Source organism: Podarcis filfolensis (assembly GCF_964270895.1).
Source record: "Podarcis filfolensis genome assembly, chromosome: 5".
Lineage (NCBI taxonomy): Eukaryota > Metazoa > Chordata > Lepidosauria > Squamata > Lacertidae > Podarcis > Podarcis filfolensis.
In genome coordinates this window covers 82,812,247-82,834,758 of record NC_139608.1, presented here as the reverse complement: position 1 = coordinate 82,834,758, position 22,512 = coordinate 82,812,247, and the positions used below count along the sequence as shown (strand labels likewise).

Sequence of the window (22,512 nt, the reverse complement as noted above, 5' to 3'; positions counted from 1 at the left end):
TAGATAGATAGATAGATGATTGATAGATAGATAGATAGATGCAGTCCAGAACCACAGTTTTAATTCCACATTCAGCCACTTGCCAAAAAAAAAAAAAAAGCAGTGCCACAGCAGTGCTGGAAGCAACCTGTGTTAACTGAGCAGCAATAATCACTTTTCTCTTCACATGTGAATCTTTGTTTCTAGCAGCTACCTGAGCCACATGGCATTAGCAAGCAAACTTTACAACACTTTACACAAACTTAAAGGGCTTTTTAGTGTTTTGCCCCAGAAAGAGAATTCCAAAAAAATTTCGTGCTAAATACACCAATACCCCAGTAAAATTATATCCGAGCCATTCCTGTACTTTTTTAGTTCTCTCCTGTCCCTGCAAAATAGGCATTATATATAGTGAAAAAGTAGAGAATAAATGGTTGTCTAAATCTCGTTGCGCACGTTAAAAAACCCACATATCTCAGACTTAAATAATTTTGAATGAAATCTAGGAACAAAACAAAAATGTCGAACAAGAATGGATCATACTGTATTGTGTGTTTGTGTGTATATATAAATATAAATAACATTATTTTTCGAACTTTCTCCCATTGTACTCAAGGCAATTTGCAATATAAATTAATGGCTTGCAGTCTAAGAGGCACATTACAAATGGAAAGTGGTTCACCGAGTAAAATATGATGCCTCTGTTAGAAATTAAATATGCATTTGAAAAGACAGCAACATAACAGCTCTGGATTTTTGTGAAATTTATAAATAAATCAGATTCAATTAATGTATTTTTTGCGTGATTAATAATGCACATGAGTTATTACTATCAATTATGAATAATCAGTTATCGTTTCCTACCAAGTATCATTGTGTAGAAACGACTGCCTGCTTTTTTCGGTTTTAAAACTTTATTCATAATCAAAACATAGTGTGAGGTGATATGCCAGTAGAGAAACATTCCAGTATTGAGAAAAAGTAATGTGACTAGCAAAGCAGCATAAATGGGAAATAACCTCAGCTGCAGTCTCTGCTTTGAAGATCTCCAGAAAGCACAGGCCATGACCTAGAGATCAAAGTCACAGGGAGTCAACACAATAATTGCTGGTTACTTGTCTTGTACCAGCAGCACTTGTTCTGTCTTGGGGGTCTATTGTTTGCGGTAAAAACACGAACCATGCTATTATTGGATTGTGAAAAAATTGTCTTGGTCAGAATATATTGAAGTTTAAATATAGGTGGCCTTATTTGTCTTTTAATCAGTAACATACAAAGTGCCCAAAGCCCAAACACAGTTTTAGAGTTTGTTGTCCCATTGAAAACCCAGATATGTATTGAATCCACCCAATGCTTTATTCAGTTCTCTTCTGTCCTGCTTTTTCTGGGCTGCTCCCACTTCTTCCTGTTACATTAATAGTCATTGCTTCTTTCCCTATGTAATTCCCCCCCCACACACCACAACTGCAGTGCAGCCTCAAACATTTAGTCCATATACCTGATGGCAATAATCTAGAGAGGGGGTGGGGGGTCATTTAACACTTAATTTTAATATAAACATTTTATATTAAATGAACAACATGAGCCAAATTTAGACAACACGAGAAGTGAGATACTTCGGCTGGTTTTGTCTGCAACGTGGCAGCAGGAGGAGCTGGGAAGGAGCACCGCAGGAACTCTGAGGAGGACACACATTAAACCACAGCTTGATTTAAACTGTGGTTTAATGTGACATGCAAAGCAGATCACCAGGGAAGTGGGGATCCAAGTAACCCAGGTCCAGGCACCTGGGTACACTGTGACAGCTGGAGCCCCAGACTGCTAGCTTTTATATTTTTTATTTATTATTTTTTTAAAAAAAGTGAGTCAGTTGGACATTTCTGCAGGAAGAGAACAAAATGTGGAGGCAGCTCTAATGCTTCAGCCCTTGTCAGGCAGCACTGTTGCTAAGGGTTATGTAAAGGGACCCCTGACCGTTAGGTCCAGTCGCGGACAACTGTGTGGTTGCGGTGCTCATCTCGCTTTACTGGCCGAGGGAGCCGGCGTACAGCTTCCAGGTCATGTGGCCAGCATGACTAAGCTGCTTTTGGTGAATGAGAGCAGTGCACGAAAATGCCGTTTACCTTCCCGCCAGAGCGGTACCTATTTATCTGCTTGCATTATGTGCTTTCGATCTGCTAGGTTGGCAGGAGCAGGGACCGAGCAACGGGAACTCACCCTGTCGCGGGGATTCGAACCGCCGACCTTCCAATCGGCAAGCCCTAGGCTCTGTGGTTTATACCACAGCGCCACCCGCATCCCTGTTGCTAAGGGTACTTAATCACTATTGCTAAGAAAGAAGAGGAAATAATGCTGACCACCGCTACCTGCAACTTGGGAGGGGCCCCTCCCCGAGCAGCAGGAGAAGCTGAATAGAGGAAAATGAGCACTCCTCATGCCCATATTATTACATCCCCCCCCTCCAAGTGTGCTGTCTTTACAGAATAAAACACAACTTTCAGACTTGGTTATGTTTTACTCAGAAGTACTCTATTAGAAGTACTCTCTTCCTAGTGAGAAAAAAAAATGGTGATACTTTCTTGGGCTCCATGATCACTGCAGATGGTGACAGCAGTCACGAAATTAAAAGACGCCTGCTTCTTGGGAGAAAAGCAATGACAAACCTAGACAGCATCATAAAAAGCAGAGACATCACCTTGCCAACAAAGGTCCGTATAGTTAAAGCTATGGTTTTCCCAGTAGTGATGTATGGAAGTGAGAGCTGGACCATAAAGAAGGCTGATCTCCGAAAAATTGATGCTTTTGAATTATGGTGCTGGGGGAGACTCTTGAGAGTCCCATGGACTGCAAGAAGATCAAACCTATCCGTTCTGAAGGAAATCAGCCCTGAGTGCTCACTGGAAGGACAGATCGTGAAGCTGAGGCTCCAATACTTTGGCCACCTCATGAGAAGAGAAGACTCCCTGGAAAAGACCCTGATGTTGGGAAAGATGGAGGGCGCAAGGAGAAGGGGACAACAGAGGACGAGATGGTTGGACAGTGTTCTTGAAGCTACCAGCATGAGTTTGACCAAACTGCGGGAGGCAGTGGAAGACAGGAGTGCCTGGCGTGCTCTGGTCCATGGGGTCACGAACAGTTGGACACGACTAAACGACAAAACAACAACAAATCTGTGATTTTGCTTATTCCCTACACATCCACTGCTGGTCTGCTTGTCAGAAGCACTCAGAAGCTCCACACCTCTGGCCATGGAGGCGGAGCAGAGCGTTCCCATTGTGGCTAGTAGCCTTGTTTGCAAAGCTTTCTTGAAAGCATGCGGAGGCAATAGCCCTTAACTGCTGAAAGGCAGTTTATTCATGTTTATTTTGCAGTGTCCCTTAGTTAATATAACTTAGTTAATATAATATATCAATATACCAAAGGATTAGCTTTTCTCCTATGTATAGACGAGAAGCTTATTCATTAACTGGCATGTTTTGGGTTGCTTACAGGCATGTTGGCGTTAAGTGCTTTTATCAGATCACTTTCTTGACTTGTTAATTCTCATAAATCCCTGAACATGGTTGGTTCTGCAATAGAAATAGGGGGAAAAACTAAAAAAAGGAGTTTCTACTGAATTTTGCCTAGAGCAAAACTTGAAGGAAATGTATCTAATAGAATTTTATTCTGCTTTATCTTTGAAAGAAATCAAAGCTGTTAATAATCATAAAGTTAATAGCATAAAACCCATAAAATATTCAAAAACAATTGAAAGAGAAAAGAAAATAGTGCTGGATAATAAAACAATTCAAATAGGAAGCCAGAGTATAAGAGAAAAATGAGATGAAACAAACCTCCATTTTCAGCAGCACAATTCCAGCAACACAGTGGGCCAGTCAACACTTAATGCTAAACCCAACTATGGTTAAGCATGAACATGCAGGCAGTGGTGGCTTGTGGCCATTGAGACTGGTCACTTGCTGCCATTTGCTTCCTGCAAGATTCATCTGAAGCCCTTCTTCGTGTGTCTTCTCCACAAGTGGTCCAGAGGGTGGCTACACGAGAACAGGCCTTTTCTGTGGTGGCTCCCCTCTTGTGAAATGCTCTCCCCAGAGAGGCTCACTTGGTGCCTGCTAAAAATGTTTCTCTATAACCAGGTCTTCAGCTGATTAACATTCTGTGGCCTTTTAAATGTGTTTGTGGAAGGGGGTTATTGGGATGCTTTTGTTTTTGTTTTAATAATTAAGCATTGTGTGTTGTTACTTTGTATTTATATGTTGTAAACCTCTATGTGGTCTTTGGATCAAGGGTGACATACAAATTTAAGAAATAATATTATAATATGCTGTTCATTTAACTAATAATCATCAATGCTTTGTTTTTCTCCACCAATCTGGTTTTTTTGAGATCTATTATTAGATTTCTAAAACTTTGCAAATCTAATCCTAGCTACAGACAATAAATGCAGAATTAGATTTTGAATATTTTGAAGCTTACTATATTTAACAAAATTCAATAAAGCATAATCAACTGAAATTCTGCCAATCCTGTGCATCTATTTGAAAATATACACACCTTAAATGCCTTGTCAGATTAGCACCGAAACTACAAAAACAGTTTCATCTGTACTGAATACTTAACAAATTGGTGAATGAATTGTTAATCTCTATTGTCATCTCCAGTTATTTAGTGTTGAAATAACATTAAACCTTGATGTGTTTCTTCCTCGTTTTCTGCTGCAGATGTTTTGTACTTCTTTCCAATGGCTTTGTGCACCACCTAATGTTAGCACCCCATAACGTATTAAACTGTTTAAAACCCATGCCCTGGACAATGAAGAAATAATATACAATATTCTAGCTAAAAGAACATGTATAAAAGAACATGCATTTTTCAAACTGTAAGATTTCATCACGACAACCCAGAAATTAACTATCTTGTTCAGATTCAAGATCCACCATTAAAAAACAACAACACGTGTACATTAAAAGAGAGGGAGAACACAATTCACTCTAAATTACAGCAACAGAAGCATATCACTCCCAGTTAAACTCCTGCTGTGGTCTAAAAGTCTTCTGAAAACAGTTGGTCTTTAGCTGTCACCTGAAGAGTGGGACAGTCAGATCTGAACCAAGAGAGAGCTCCACAGATGTGGTGCTGCCTTGCTATTTGTAGTGCGGACCCCCCACCCCCCGGATCATATTCAATGAGGGTACCACAAGCAGAACTTCCGTCACAGATCTCAAAACTCAGGTTGGCTGGTAATGGAAAAGATGCTGCTTCAAGTATAGATAAAGGTAAAGGATCCCTGACCATTAGGTCCAGTCATGACCGACTCTGGGGTTGCGGCGTTCATCTCGCTTTATTGTCCGAGGGAGCTGGTGTACAGCTTCTGGGTCATGTGGCCAGCATGACTAAGCCACTTCTGGCGAACCAGAGCACTGCACGGAAATGCCGTTTACCTTCCCGCCGGAGCGGTACCTATTTATCTACTTGCACTTTGATGTGCTTTTGAACTGCTAGGTTGGCAGGAGCAGGGACTGAACAATGGGAGCTCACCCCGTCGCGGGGATTCGAACCACCGACCTTCTGATCAGCAAGTCCTAGGCTCTGTGGTTTAACCCACAGTGCCATCCGCATCCCACTTCAAGTATACTTGGGTCCTAAACCATTCAGGATTCTGTATGCTAGTGTAACACATCATGAAGTGCAGTCTTCAAGAGTAGTTCCACACAGAACACAATCCAGCCAGGACATTATTTGAGCATGGACTACTGTAGCCAGGTTATCCAGGTAGAGGAATGGACAAAGCTGGGCACTGCTTGCCACTGAGGCTGCATGGGCCTTCAATGACAGAGTGAAATCTAGAAATACCCCCCAACTGTGCACCTGTCCCTTAGGGGAAGTGCTACCCTGTGTAGAAGAACAGGCTGCCTACCTACTTCTCGGACCTAAGAACTACCTATTGCCAGAACCTCCATCTTGCCAGGATTCAGCTTGAGTTTATTCGCTTTCATCCTGCTGAACACTGCTCCCAGGCACTGGTCCTGTACTTGCACAGCCTGTCCTGATTCAGATGGTTTAATGTGAAAGTGCTTGGTGGCATAAGACAGGCCCTTGTCTCAACCAGTAGGATGTGTGAATCCATTTCCTGCTGAAATTTGCTAAACTTCTCAAAACTCAGCCCCTCCAAATTTCCTGTGAAATTTTGCTGCAGATAAAAGTTACTGCGCAGCAAACTTGGTGACAGCTAAAGGAAGTATGGAACTTCCTTTAAAAGAAAGAAAGAAAGAAAGAAAGAAAGAAAGAAAGAAAGAAAGAAAGAAAGGTGCTTTTCTTACCAAAATTTAATTTTGCCCAAATTTTCTCAGATGTGGAATGTGCTCTCCCATTGCCAACCCCTTTAAGGTATAAAGTTTCAGCACCCGGCTTATAAATGTTATAAATATTTGGTGCAAGCAAAATCCGCTGAGATTGGCTCAAAGGTGAAAGAGAACCCTAACATTTGAACCTGGACCCAGCAACTCCAATGCTAAGTCATTTTAAAATGTATATCTGTATTACTTCACAATGATACATCTGTGTGTACATACACATGCACACATGCACACCCCAGGTACTCTAGAGCCAATGGCTCAGAAGTAGCTGAATGTTTCACATGCCACTGCAGCCATTTTGTAGAGCTGGCAATAAAAGGAAGCCTGTCACTGAGAAATCCAAATCCGGATAGATAGATAGATAGATAGATAGATAGATAGATAGATAGATAGATGATGCCAATGTTGTGTCTCTATTACTGACATCTAACCTTCCCCTGACCTGCTGCAGAACAAAACTTCTTGAATTGTCTGGACTCTGTGCATAGCCAATTTTCTAAGGGCATTGTAGACTAGAAGAGAGGTTCACAGGCAGAGATAAATGAGTCTTTAAAGACCTTCCTGGGATATCTGTTTTTCCTCTCGCCAGAGCTCATTGCTTTCCTTCAACCACGATGGCAGATAATGACCTTTCCCACATCTACAAAGAATGGGTCAGTTTAATAACACCAGTCTCAGGAATTCTGAAGAGGGTTCAAAGTAATGTTTAAAAATGCAGATTCATCCACCTCCTCAGCCAACATAAAACATTCTTCTTTTACATTGAATGCAAAATTTAGAAGCATTCTTTCTGATTAAGCAGTGGTCCCTTAACTAGCAATTTTATAAGCTGAAAGCAGTTGCAATATGTCATGCAATTTATAGATCCCTGTGCCTGCCATAAAGTGTTTTATGATGGCTGCATTCTGTGTTATTAGTAGCTGTCTCTTTCTGCAGCCATTGCCGTTTGATAATAGTCTTAAAACACCCAAAATTACTTACCTGCAAGCAACATTCTAGATAGTGTCTGTTGACAGTTTGAATAAGTTTAGTGCCCTTTTGTTGTACTTTACCTTCAAAACAAACTGATTGAACCATCAATAGCTCCTTGGAAGCTGACAGAGGCCTATCATCTGGTTTAACCCTCTGATAGCAGGTTATCTTTGGGAGTTAACCTCCTTGCATTGTTAACTTGAATGTTTTATGTACTATGCAACTTTAGGATACTGCTGTGATAACCTTAGTAACTAAGTCATACATCACAGTAAAGAGTTCTGGAGCGACAAATAACCCTGGATTAAATTTACAAGGCTTGAATTTATATTATAAGGGCACGTGTTCATTCTGGGGCTTTAGGTACCTTTTTCTATATTTTCTAGTAAAGCAGGGTTGTGTTTAGACTGATACTCCATCTTCAAATATTGCTTATTTAAATTCTTTTTTAGTGTTGAAATATAATGTCATTCTTACATAGGTATAGTTATCCCCGGATATTGTCTATGGCTAAATTGGCCATGAGGTTAAATGTACTATAGAGGAAGACTGCTGCTACTCCATTTGTATCCTATTTATGTATTCTATTACTTGATTCTTAAAAGCATCTTAAAAACAGCATCTTAAAAAGTAGAACATCACCTTACCAACAAAAGTCCATATAGTAAAAGCTATGGTTTTCCCAGTAGTGATGTATGGAAGTGAAAGCTGGACCATAAAGAAGGCTGATCGCTGAAGCATTGATGCTTTTGAGTTATGGTGCTGGAGGAGACTCTTGAGAGTCCCATGGACTGCAAGAAGATCAAACCTATCCATTATTAAGGAAATCAGCCCTGAGTGCTCACTGGAAGGAAGCTGAGGCTCCAATACTTTGGCCACCTCATGAGAAGAGAAGACTCCCTGGAAAAGACCCTGATTTTGGGAAAGATGGAGGGCACAAGGAGAAGGGGACGACAGAGGACGAGATGGTTGGATAGTGTTCTCGAAGCTAACAGCATGAGTTTGACCAAACTGCGGGAGGCAGTGGAAGACAGAAGTGCCTGGCGTGCTCCGGTCCATGGGGTCACGAAGAGTCGGACACGACTAAACGACTAAACAACAACAAATTACTTGATCCTACATGGAAGACACATATATCGGGCTCATTCACATGTCACATTCCCAACTTCATTAAACCATGGTTTACGAACATACGGAGCTACCTTACACTAAAGCACACCAATGATCCATCTAGCTCAGTATTGTCCCTGCCCTGACTGGCAGTGGCTCTCCAGGGTTTCAATGAGGGGACATTCTCAGCCATACCTGGAGGTGCAGGGAATTAAACATGAGACCCCATGCATGAAAAGCAGGTGCTGTATCACTGAGACAACTCTTCTTCAGAGGCTGGAACAAGGCCTGTTTGCTCCTCCTCTCCCTTCTCCTTGCAAGGCAGCTTCAGCGTTTTAGTGCTGTGCTTGCTCCCCAGTTTTTCAAATGGTTTATTCCCCTGCGAAAGAGGCTTCAATTTTTATGCCTCCATTGCAGGGCACTTTAAAATTTCATTGTAAATTTTGTGGGTATGGGTGTTGAGCTTACCTTATCATCATGAGGTCCTTCCATTTTTATTTCTAGTGCTCATGGGCGGTGGTGGGGAGTCTTTAGCAATTTGGAGACCCTAATTTTGGCGTTTAAGATATTTTCTCTAAAGCTACACCCAGCTCCCCACATCTGACATCCTATGTGAGGTGTGGAGCCATTAAATACATGGCTACAGGAAGCATCAGACGCCTCAGCATTCACTCCTGATGGTTTAATGGCAAGCAGGGTTTGCTGTCACTACTGATTAGCTTGAAATGACAAAAAAGTGAAAACACCAGCACCAATAAAACTAAAACAAGCATAAGAGACATACATAGCAAGCCAGCCACTACCTCCAAGCCCTTACAAACAAACAAGCAATCTGCCATCTTACTGTTGTAATAGAAAGTTACTGACTCACACTTGTGTGCATGAAAGGGTTAACCTGAGCCCTGAGCTCAAGAAAGCAGATTGGGAATGACTCAAGTAAGCAAATTGGGAATGTTGGCTATCTTTGGTCCACAGCAGCCTTTCTCAACCTTGGGTTCCCAGATATTATTGAACTACCAGCTTCCATCATCCCTGACCTCAGGCCATTCTGGCTAGGAATGATGGGAGTTGTAGTCCGACAGCATCTGGGCATGCAAGGTTGAGAAATGCTGTTCTATAGCATATATGGTTCATCACAGAGTGCTTAATGGGGTGTGTGTGTGTGTCCGTCCATCTGTCCCTATTTCTCTCTGATGAAAGGAATCTGAGTGGCAAGGATTTAATCTGACTGTTCTTCAAAATGGCATCATTATTGTGATGTTTCAGCACTGATGACAGGGTAGCTTTTAATGCCTGCTGCAGATTGCCTTTTATAGTTCATCATCCTCTGCTATACAACATCTGCACTGCAAAGATGATGGGGGAAGGAAGATTTCTGTCATATGATCCATATGGCTCTCATCTCGCCCCCCCTTCCCCAAGAGGGGGGAGCTGCATGTTCCCTTTCTTTGAGGAATTAATTCTAGAAACGTTAAACAGAAAGGGGTGTGCGGAAACCCCTTTCTGCCGAAACCATTTGGCTACAAATTTAGGCTTTCTTAGATGGAGGCTATACAAGACTGACGTTTAGGGCTTCAGTCCAAAGTTGGCAGGGAGATGAGACAGCACTGCTCAAGTCTGTTGTCATTTTTGTGGCTGCCTGCTTCTTGATGGCATCTTTCACTTGATCATGAAACATTTGCTGATTTTCTAATAGTGATGTTTTCTGCACCTGAATATTAATCTTTTTTCACCCTGCACTTAGATGGGTGTTTTTTACTCCTCTTGAGCTTTGCTCTTGACATATTGTTTCCTTCTGCTCATGTCTTTCTTTGAAAGAGCCCCTTGTCCTCTGAGCTTTTCTGCCAGTAATACAAGATGGAAGTATTCTCTTCCAGTGAAAGATAAGGGCCGTCGGAGGCTCACAGGGGGTTGAAAGGGCAGCCAGGGAAGTTGGAGATGTGTTTGAGAATATTTCATTATCCCCAGACATCCAGCTACTCTTAACAAATTGTCTAGCTTTGGACATGTTATGCTTCCTAAAGAGGGCTCTTATTTTTAGTACCGTTACTCTTTCATAGAAGTGACTTGGTTGCAGGTTTGCACTCAGGTTGTTGATGGATAGCATATAGCACATAGCACTAAGCATATTCCATTTTGTTAAGATTTTACAAGCCTCAGACAAAGCAAGGTGTGGCCTTTGTCTCTCTTTTTTTGTTTTGTCTTGTTGTTGAAAGAATAATTCATAAAAGCATGGCTAACCATCGCTTCTGCAACTGGTGGCAAACTGGTCTCAACTAGTCTGCACCTTTAAAAAAAAAAGGAAAGGGATTTTATTACCTTTCCAGACAGCTTATTCCATTGAGTTCAGTCATATAAATGGCAGTCCTTTATATTTCGAACCTGAACATTTTCCATATAATTTGGACATTTGAGGTTGCCTCTTCGACAAGCCACAGGACCTCAGTCTGATTACTAAAATGATGGTCTATATAAACTTGGCATTTGTGGGAAATATTATTAATCACCTTTCTGTTTCCTGCCAGGAAAGGATCTGGCGCTTCCTCTCTCCGTCTCCACTAAGTCTGTTTCATATCTGGGTGACTGGCTGTAAATAGCAAGTACTTGAGATGAGTTGATATTATCACCTTCCTGGGATTTTTTTCAAACTTTGATTCATGCCATGCTGTGCCATGCTCTGTCAGCTTTTTGTGAATAAAGCTGTGTGGGTGGGTGGCTGGCTAGCCAAGCTACAGCTTTTTTGCCAAAATGTTAGAGGAAGCTGGAGGGATAAAAGCAATTTTGAATCTACTGTGTTCCCTATGACGAGGCAGTTATTTTCTCTCATCTTACGAACCTTAACTTTGATTCGGTTGTGCCTCACATAAAAACCTAGGATGTTTGAACCTCCGCTGAACACTGTTGCCACTCTTTTCACCTTTCCTGAGATATTCTTCAAATGTTTTGCCCAAACTTTGACTTCTGTCATCCTGCAAACTGCTTTACATCACAAGCACCCTTCTCTGGTGCAGGGAATTTTGCTGTGCTATAACTCCTTTGTTTTCCTGAGAATTAGCCTCTAGATTCTTTTTTCAAAAATGAATGGGAACCCTACTCTGCCAGGAGAATATTTCCATTAGTCACGGTTCAAAATGTGAGAAGCTGTCTGTGACGGACAGCAGAGCCAGACTGGAAATTCTACCAGAGTGCTGGAGCCTCTCTCTGATTGGCTACCTAGACAGACAGCCAGAGAGGGGGGAGGAGTCAGAACTTTGGGAGGGAATATAAAAAGAGCAGTTTCTGAGGGAGAGGTTAGATAGGGTTTGATTTGAGATGTTAGACAGGGTTCAGTTTGAGAGATGAAATGAGAGATGGGGATTAGATTAGGATTTGACTGAGGGGTGAACTGGTTCTGATTTGAGTTGAACTACTGATGGTCTCCTTCTAGGCAGGAGGGGAGAGTTCTAGGTAAAGATGACTCCCAAGCAGTAAAAAGGGTTGAGGTGATCCTCTGGGTCTGTTATGCTATTTGGAAATACCTCAGGAGTGGGATTGCTAAGAGAGAGGGTAACTGACGAAAAGTGCCCCTCACTCTTGAACCAAAGTATTAAGCTGTGAAGGAAGCTGTGCGGTATTTAACTGTAACGCCTGTCACAACTAAGTAAAGGACCGAGAGTGAAGTAACAGAAAACCGAGTCAAGCATTTTAACACCTATTCTATAAACCTGAACATCTCCCTGAAGTGTACCAACTGATTTTTAGCAACTGAAGTTTTAAGAAAAGCTGTGCATATATTACTGTGTTTAAGCCCGTGGCATCTTTATATTTAGTTTAAGTAATAAGTCAGCTTCTACCTGAAAGAACGCATTTCCTGACCCAACTTTGTTTCACAAGCTTCTTCTTTTTGTAAATAAAGCTTTTTGTTGTTTGATCAACTCCTGCCTGAGACTTTAAATCACTAACTTTTCTCTCACACAAGATAGCTTGTGGTAAATTGTAGAAATTTGTTTAATGGGCATGCCGTGAGGTGGGTCCACTATATTTAATTGGGGAGAGTGGCTAGCGGGGTGAAACACCGCTAGGGTTGCTTTCTATCTTGTACCAAATCTCAGTGAAAAAGTGATCTAGGAGCTAAGAAGAAGAAGACGAAGAAGAAGGAGAAGGAGAAGAAGAAGTGATATTGTACCCATTTAAATTTATATCATATCCTCCTTTGGAGTAATTTGCATGCAAAAATTTCTCATGCATGAATAAAAATGCATAGGATATTCTAGTATGTTAAGTCAGACAAACAGAGCAACAGAAAGCAAACATTTTTTTTAAAATAGAATTGTACACTTTAAAGGAACAAGCACCATCCAGCCACCTACAGATCAGCACATGTTCACACACACATGCAGGTGTACACACACACCATCCAGGCTTATGCACTGTAGAAAAAGCAGATTCGCCATGGACCCAATGATGCATTTTAGCTCCCAGTCACACTTGTCAATAGGTAGGATCTGTTTCGCCCTTCTTTTTTTGAGGAGCTTCACATGACATGATTGGTTACAGCAATGGTAGAAAAAGACTTGGGTCATAGTTGAACAAATATGGGTGGGCATCCATGTTAGGGTTTATTCTGTGGCTGTGATGGTATTTTTAAAAAAATCACAGTACCACCATTGCATCAGTGCAGTGTTGACCAGCAGATACGTTCTGAGAACTGAGCTGAATATTTCAGGCTTTCCCCCAAATTAGTGAGGAGGAAGCCTTGACAGCACATTGTGACCAGTTGCAAAGCTCTTTGCCAGTTAAGTAACTTGCATTTGTCCCACAGTGGGAGCAGGATTTTGTCTGTTTTCACTTTTGCATTTTCCTAAACTAAAGAACTTGCTTATCTTGCTTGTTCAAAAGTGGCTGTACTTTGAAATAATTCCCCTTGAATATGGTTGACCAAAACTGGGTACAGCATTTTCATTGTGGCCCCATTGCTGCCTTATATAAGCCTATCAGTATTAACCAATACCAGCTAAGTGTTCCTCAGGTAACGCAGCATGTTGGTAGCTCATAACTATTGGCACTGCTCCAACATTACTCTGAACATGCATAGAGAGGGAATGCCCATTGTCCCTGCCCCGTATATGCATTTAACATGTCTGAAAGAGCCTTGGTACATGAAAAATGAAAATAGGTTCCATACATGCAAGATTCAGAGTCCTGAAATAAGATACAGGCTGCAGACTCAAACCTTTTCTATTGTTTTGCTAGAGTTCGAATACTGATATGAATCACAAAAGGCAGAGTGAAGGGCATAATTGTAGAAAATAGCTGATATGTTGGAGAAATAGTTCTTGCAGCTGTAAGGTTATTTTATGTCCTTTGAATTGAGACTATTGTGTCATAGGAGGAGAAGCTCAGTTCAATACACATTCAAAACTGAATCTATCAAAGTCACACTTTCTGAACCAATATGCAAACTGAAACACAGCGATCCTCCAAAATTTGCACTTGTCTGAATTATGTGATGCGGTTCTCCAGCCAAAAACACTGTTTACAAAAATGCATCTGGTAGAGGAAAGTGTGCATAAACATGCAGATATTAGTGATAATAACATTTGAATTAATTATATTAGGGGAAATTGCTTGCAAAAATGGGTACGTTATTCAAAACATTACAGAAAATTGTGTTTATTAGGAGAAATTCATACTAAAATGCTGATGAATTTCCATTAGGATTTGGTTATTATTGGTATTGTTATTTTGCAAATTGCTGCAAAATATGAAAAGCTGAATTTAAGAATGGAAAAATGAGAAACAGAGAGAAATGAAATGGGCAAATCCTTCCATTCCTAGTCATAGGTCAATGGAAATTCTTAACCTAAAGGGTTGTTTGTTTGTTTTTAAAACAGGTATTTTGTTCTGCACAAATTAACCAACTTGAAGTTTCTGGATTCTCGGAAAGTTGGCAGAAGTGAACGTGAGGAAGCCATTTTGAGGGGTGCTTTTATGAAAGTGGTGAAGCCTGTGGATACAAAGGTAAGTGACTGAATGAAGGCTGTAGGAATGTTTATGGATCTTAACATTTCGGATCTAGAATCATACTACTGAAGCCATTTTTTAGTAATAGTCAGCTCTACGCTTTTTGCAGAACATACTCCTGGATGTCAGGTAACTGATATTAGGTGGCAGTCAAAACATGAACATTTCTTAACTTTGCTTTTTAAGCCTTGTCACTGCACTTGTGAGAGAGTGTCCTGCTTAGTAACTTAAAGAATTGAAGCATGTCAGCAAGCATTTGGTGTGTTACATGGAGAGACAATTTTTGTGACATATGTACTGTGGCATTTGTTCTGTACAGCAATGAAGGCCTCAGTTTTCTTCTCTTTTGTTTGTGTTTATCTTATTGTGCTTGGTGACCTTTAATTTATTAACCTTTAATCTATGAAGTAATTTGACAGAGTGGTCTTATTCACTGGGAAAGTCTCCTGTATAAACAAATGTGATACTTAAGGATGGATGCAGAGAGGTGTGGGTTGAATTTTGCTCATACAGTGGAGCTTTCCCTCCCCGTCCTTCCATATCCCTCATTTCCATTATTGGGAGCTGAGAATGCAACAGGAGATAGCAATTTGGGAGGAGGCACCATGGACGAGTGGAATTGCCTTTCTCATCAAATAGGGCACTTTTGGATCCAACTCAGTGTGTTATAGGCTGTGTACCAGCTTAAGGTGCAATGTGGCTCTTATTTTTCCAAATTTGGATTGGTTTGAGGAAAACCACCTCAAAATGAAGTATTTCATAAGAAACAACGGGATAGTTATGGATTGCAGCTAAGTTCATCTGTACCCTGCTTCCCAAACCAGTGGTGGGAATCCTAGATTTCTGCTTGTGCAGAAGATAACCTTGGGGAGAAGACCTCAAGTTGAATTATATTGTGGGGAGCTGATGGTGGAGAAAGAATCACTCAATTGGGGATTTTAGAGTCAAGCTTTCTGCATCAGTGGCTCTCAAACTGGGCAAAGTGAGTGTTGTTTACCCTGAAAAAACAACACCACACATTTTCCATGTACATCAGTGCATTACCACACAATCTGCATAGATCGGTATTTTTGCTTGTGGAATTATTAGCTATCTAAAACTCACTCATGGGTTTCATCCAGCAACTTCTTACATACTAGTTTATTTTATAATATATGTGGCAAAAAAATATTGCAGATATCCAATTATCCTAAAGAGCAATATAGCAGCTACAGAAGTAAACTGCATTTGGGGGCATAGAAGTGTAGCTAGATACATTTGTTATCGGCTGTATGTTTGCACTAGAAAACAAATTAATTCAGAGCTGTTCGTTTTATAACTATTAAAGTTTTAACAGTTCTTATTTGGAGATTGGTTTGACACATTGTTTACTAGAGCCTTTAGCTATTTCAACTCTTACAATGCAATCTGTAATATATGAAAGAATTTACTTTGAAGCTCTTATGAAAGGCTTCCTCCTTTGCTAAATCCTGTAAAATGCAACAGTTGAACACATAAAAAACCTTATGTTTATTCTGTCATCTGTTTGTAATCGTTCTCATACTATATTACTCTCTATAAATATCTCTGTATTTTACTTTAATGCTGCTGATAGTTATATTATTTGAAATAGACATGTGTCTTGGCCCAATCAAAAAAATTCAGAAATGTGCTATAATTCTGGCTATAATTCTGCATTGTTCAGTTATCTATCCATTATCTTAACCAAGGTGTTTCAATTCACGACGATAGTATCACGTCTTGATGCTTTGTTCTAGTAATTCAGTTCCATGTCCCAAGCTGTATAATTTTTGAATTAGTTATCCGCTAAATCTTATTCTAAAACATATACTTATTTCCCCAATCCTTTTAGTGCAAGGTACAAATTTAACATTGAGATAGGCCTTTCTAAAATTGCTTGCTACAGAATTACTAGGTCTTACCTAGCATAATATATTCCCTTCTGTAAACATTTAGGATGTCATGAGCAAATGCTTCTTGGTGTGCAGTAGAATTATTATTATTATACTTTATTATATGTTACCCATATATTGGTTTATCCTAAGGAACAGTAGAGGGGATTGGAATCCATGCAAATGAATTTGGTGTACAACATCTGTATGTACAAATGCTCAGGCATACATTTTAAACTCTTTACACCGTGAAGTTTTAATTGTGCAAACACTCACTGAAAAGGTGGCTTTTGGGAAGCACGAGCAATATTAAGACTTATAATCTGCTATAGGTCATGTGCCCTACAAGTATTTGATGCTATACCAAAGATTCCATATCAAAGTCTGCTTTAACCAAGGTATCTTCTGTCCCTGGTGTATGAGCCACATGTGATCCAAATATCACCATCTGGGCAGCTCAACACAGCATCACTTGACTAGGTCTGCTTCTCTCCCAGCCCATGTTTTGTAATCTGCTCAGCACCATAGCTGAAGACAGTGCTTTTTTTCTAGAAAACAGGTCCGGCGCATTCCACCAGAAAAAAGCTCTGATAGAAGAGGGAGAGAGGGGTCAGTGGATGGGATTCTGTCTCACAGTTCACGCTCTTAACCTCCATAGCACCCCCTTCCCTCAGCCTCTGTTCTTGGCCACTGCCCATTCCTGAGCTTACAAGAGCTTCTGTCACTGGCTGAGTGCCTTGAACAGAAAGTGCTGGTGGGACTTTGGCACAAGCATAAAGTGCCACCATCCCACCATCCTCATTGATAGGCGCAGCCTTAACCCAGCCCAACATAATGCTCCTGCCTGCCTATGGAACCATTGGTCAATGGCGGCACCACTCACTACCTCAGAGGTGGGACCTTTGGTCCCACCTTGAGGCACATTGATTCTCCGGAGATGTCACTCAGAGGTTTAGGGTGGGGTGGTTTGATTGGTTGCCGGAAGAAGCACTGGAAGGGAATGGTGGGATGGAGCTGTGTCACCGGGTCTGTCTTTGTCCAGGAAGCAGCACCAGAGAACCAACTCAGGTAACCCATAATGATAGAGATTGCCAGAAGAAATAATGGAGTAACATGCAGTGGGGGGGTTTTCTTGAAAAAGATGCTTTATAAATGAACAACTGCTGCCGCACAATGCATGGAATCTCCTGTTCATAATACCATTATGTGTGTACCTGCTCTGTGCCTTCATGTGATGGTTAAATGACTGGAGTTTATGCACATTGCTAATTGAATTCACATTAACCACAGCATATATAAATCTCTCTGTATGTATGCATGTATGTACATACATACATATTTTAAACACACCAATGAGGGGTGATGCACACTACAGTCACCAAAGGGAAAGGAATGTTGTTGAAAATATTAGCTGATATGACATGGAATTACTTTCCTTTGAATTCTGCTACTCCCATCAGACCTTTTTTTTCCCAGAGAGAGATCTAAATGTGAGGTTAACTTTCTTCCATAATGATAAACTGGAAATAAACAGCTTATTCAGCAGAAGGAAACAATGGACGATAGGGTGGGGGTGGGTGGCGGAGAAAGTTCCATGGGAATTGCTTTCATCTCATGCTTGACATAAAAATCTTTAGAGAGCTAGTTACCCTTCTGAAAACAACACATGAAATGAGACTCAAGGCAGGATATTTTCATCCAGCTAGCTTATGTTTACTCAAATGCACAAGGAGCTAGCAATCACCAATCTTCGTGAAATCATAAATATTTAATTTTGTCTAACTCCCTGCCTTCCTCTAGTTTTTTTTATTTTTCTTAACAGAATGCTGCTTTCTTCTGCTTTGCTTCATTTCATCTTTTGTTGCTTAAAGTCTGTTTGTGATGGGACTGTCGTTACAGGGAAGATACTGTCATTCATTAGAAAACAGCTTAACATTGCGACGCTCTGTTCTGTCTCGCCATGTAAAGCGATCTGAACTTCATTACCCAGTGATGTTTATATTTAGAGATGTCAAAATATTGAATGTAGTCTCATGCTTGATTTTTTTTGAAATAAAAATCTTGTAAGCCTGGCTGGGCAAGGGGCATCGTGCCAGACAAGGAAGCTTCATTTAATGACCAAACCATGACCTCATTTTGCTGGCGTAAGTGTAGATCAAAGTGGAAGATGCCTGTCCAGTGCAAAGCATGTTGCTGGGCCTGACAGCTCTTCACATCAAAATGACAGCTCAAGAATACGACAGCCAAAATTGCTTAATTATGTCCCAGCCTTGTAATTATTCATCCCTACTCCTGCAAAGAGCACAGTTGTCATTTCTTTGACATAATTATTTAGAGCTGTGCCCTTATTCTGTTCAAAGCTTGTACAGTAATACCGGAAGGACTTGGATGTTCAGCTGCAGGGTGGGCGTGGAGACAGAGAACAGAGAGAGCATCTATTTTGTGTATTTTACTGCGGAGTTCTTAAAAGAGGTAAAGCATGGGCTTAGCACCCGTGTACAAAGAGCTGCAAGAAAATATTGGATTTCCCTCTTGTATACTGAATGCAAAGGGGCTTTACATGTTCCGGAGAATTATGAATTTATCAAATCACTATTAACATGATTATATTTCTCCCATGAGAGAAGAACTGCAGCTTAGTACTAGAGCACATGGGAAATTCTCCAGCTTTGGTGCAGTCCCTGGCAACTCCAGCTGAGAGAGATTCTTGTTCAAAACTCTAGAGAGCTGCCAGTCAGTGCAGACATTAGTGAGCTAGATAGACCACTGTTCTGACTCAGTATTAAGCAGGTTTCCATGAGTAATAGTACTCTGTTCCTTCCACTCAAAGGGTTAAAGCATGCATTCATATAAAATAGGGCCCCAGGCATGCGTAATGTCCTCTGGATTGCATTCTGTGTTTATAGTAGTATAACTACTAGCCAGACTGGTGACTGGGAGCGGCCGCCGATACCATATAACACCGGTCTTGAAAGACCTACATTGGCTCCCAGTACGTTTCCGAGCACAATTCAAAGTGTTGGTGTTGACCTTTAAAGCCCTAAACGGCCTCGGTCCAGTATACCTGAAAGAGCGTCTCCACCCCCATCCTTCTGCCCGAACACTGAGGTCCAGCGCTGAGGGCCTTCTGGCCCTCACTGCAAGAAGGAACCAGGCAGAGGGCCTTCTCGGTAGTGGCGCCCTCCCTGTGAAACGCCCTCCCACCAGATGTCAAAGAGAACAACAACTACCAGACTTTTAGAAGACATCTGAAGGCAGCCCTGTTTAGGGAAGCTTTTAATGTTTGATGTATCACAGTATTTTAATATTTTTTGGGAAGCCGCCCAGAGTGGCTAGGGAAGCCCAGCCAGATAGGCGGGGTATTAATAACAACAACAACAACAACAATAATAATGATGATAATAATATTATTATTATTATTATTATTATTATTATTATTATTATTGTAGTAACACTGCTACTATAGAGAAGCTCTTCTAATGTGGAAACTAATACAACTGTGGCCTGTTCTCATACCCTCATGTCAGGGGCAAAGCACTTCAGAACTGCTGGTGGTAGCTCCCATGATGGAATGCTCCATCCTCTCACAGACAATAAGGTTCCTATGTATCGCTATACATGTGCTAGCATATCTGAGAGATGGCTGACCTTGTATGCTTCTTCCCTCCCACTGCCATCTAGTTTTCTGTGTGCATGAAGTTTGGAAGCGGGAAAGAGTACTCCATCATGTGATGAAATCACACTACTGCACCACCAACAGTTTTATTCGGAGGTGAAATTTGCTTCCATAAAGGAAGCAAATGAATGCAAATGAACAGGGGGGAAAATGAGGGGTTGAGAGAAGAGGAATAAATACATAAATAATTGTGGTTATGTTCAACTCTCCTTCTCCTCAATGTACCCCTGCTGATAGCATAGATGATTCTGAGCATCAGAATTGCCTCCATCATTGTCATGTGGCAAGCACTGATTGTACCATGAGGACAAGCAAGATTGGCTATTCAAGGATGACTTGTGTATGGGCTTTGACTTGTAGGGGTGGGGAGTTTGTTAAGTAGACTGTTGAGACCCCCAGCAATTGTAAAGTTTTCAAGTCTGCTGTGTAAGATAGGGGGGATTCTAGAACTACTCCTCTAGAAGTTAAGTCTCTGCCTTAGTACACATGCATATTTGCATTTATGCTTGGTCTTGGGCACCATTTCATATGGTTCACCTGCTGAGGTATATTTTGAACTCTTGATAACTTATTGGGTTATTATTATTAACAATAATTGTCCTCTTGGCTTTTAAATGAATGAAAGGTGTAGGCAAACTGAAACAGAAAAAGGACTTGCAATGTCAGGAGTTAGGATTTCTCAAATGTTTCCTTATGTTACAGACACTATTACTTTATTACCGGTATGTCATGCAGGTAACTCACAACTTATATACATTTAGCTTGTGTGCATTCAGCAATGCGCTTGGCAAATTTAAATAGATAGATAGATAGATAGATAGATAGATAGATAGATAGATAGATGGGGTGGGCGTTTGGGGGCGGGCGGAACTTTGCCAATCCCACCAGCCATTGAACCCAATATATTTTGACTGTACTCGATTTTGGCTCAAAGCACTATCCCTGAAACGTAAATTGAGAGCAGCCTACATTATTAATATTTTGAGCTGCATTTAAAATTCATGCACAAGGCAATGTTCCAATGGATACACTGGAGGCAAAATGATAGGCTTCTGTTCTGTGATTGCATCCTTGTTGAATCAGTGAGTGTATTAAAATTTCCACTTCTGCAATTGAGAGCCAGTGTGGTGTAGGGGTTAAGAGTGGTAGTCTCGTAATCTGGGGAACCGGGTTCGCATCTCCACTCCTCCACATGCAGCTGCTGGGTGACCTTGGGCTAGTCACACTTCTTTGAAGTCTCTGCCCCACTCACCTCACAGAGTGTTTGTTGTGGGGGAGGAAGGGAAAGGAGAATGTTAGCTGCTTTGAGACTCCTTAAAGGGAGTGAAAGGCGGGATATCAAATCCAAACTCTTCTTCTTCTTCTCTTCCTTGTGTTTTTACATAATGTAAAAGTGAGGGCATTCCAAAGCGGGTGGGCCTCACTTGTGGTTTAGGGAAACCCACAAGAAAGTCCAAACTAGTGTAGAAAAACAAAACACTATTCCTGTCTCTGCTACAGATTCTGGTATTGCTCATAATAGTTTTCCAATAATCTGTTATATTTTATAAGTATTCCACCACGAAAATTCTGCAAGGCAGGAGAAGTCGCTTGAAATGATCCCTGTGAAATCAGGAACTTGGTTTGGAAAACAATTACCACATTTTCACCCTTTGCTTTTATTTCACAAGAATGGGCCACAAAAAGGGATGGGGGAAAGGTATGAAAGGGTATGTTGCACTTTATTGCTTTTAAATCTGGCTGATTCATTCGGGGCACTGCAGCAAAAATGTGCTAAACAGAAGGACTCTTTCTTCTAAGCAGCAATCAGTTTATGGGCCTAAGAACATTAAAAGAAAACTTAATATACAGTTCTGAACCCTAAGATAAATATATACATTTTTCCAACTCTTTATGTCCTTTGTTACTGATATACATCTTGGAAGTTTGACTTCTGAGTATGAGCCTTCTGGCTTTTATCAGTGCCACTTAAATTAGGTATCAGGACCCTTAAAGCAAAACTGGTATACAAAAGGAAAAGAGAACAGCTGGTATCCTTCCTGGGTTTTCTGTCTTTCCAGCTATTTTCACCAGCAGTGCCAGGGCTGCTGGCATATATGGATGGGGGAGAATAGTGTATGATAGGTGGGAATGGTGGTAAGGATTTGTTGTTGTTTAGTCGTTTAGTTGTGTCCGACTCTTCGTGACCCCATGGACCAGAGCACGCCAGGCACCCCTGTCTTCCACTGCCTCCCGTGGTTGTAAGGATAGGTCAGCACAATTGCAGAAGTTGCAGCCAGCCAATAACTACGATTGTCATGGTCTTACCTAGAAGTGTACCCAAAAATGACTCTGGCAAAGCCCTGTTTGGTTAAGGTAGAGGGGAGAGCATAAAAGAGAATGATCCTCAGTTCACAAGAGCAGGTCTCTTAGATTTTCAGCACGGTGACAAAGACTGAGTTGGAAACTTTTATAGATGCTGGGGAGCATTCTCCTGCTTTTTCTGGCCTATTGGTTTAAAAAGGCATCTTTGACAGGGGTGGTT

General features: G+C 41.0%; 1 protein-coding gene across 1 annotated transcript in view; it reads left to right on the top strand.

Moving 5' to 3' along the window:
- LRMDA (leucine rich melanocyte differentiation associated) overlaps positions 1-22,512 on the top strand; it is a 746,646-nt gene that overhangs the window by 412,898 nt on the left and 311,236 nt on the right. The window contains 1 exon segment of the mRNA XM_083614913.1: positions 14,291-14,417. Coding sequence (XP_083471039.1) covers positions 14,291-14,417 — 127 coding nt within the window.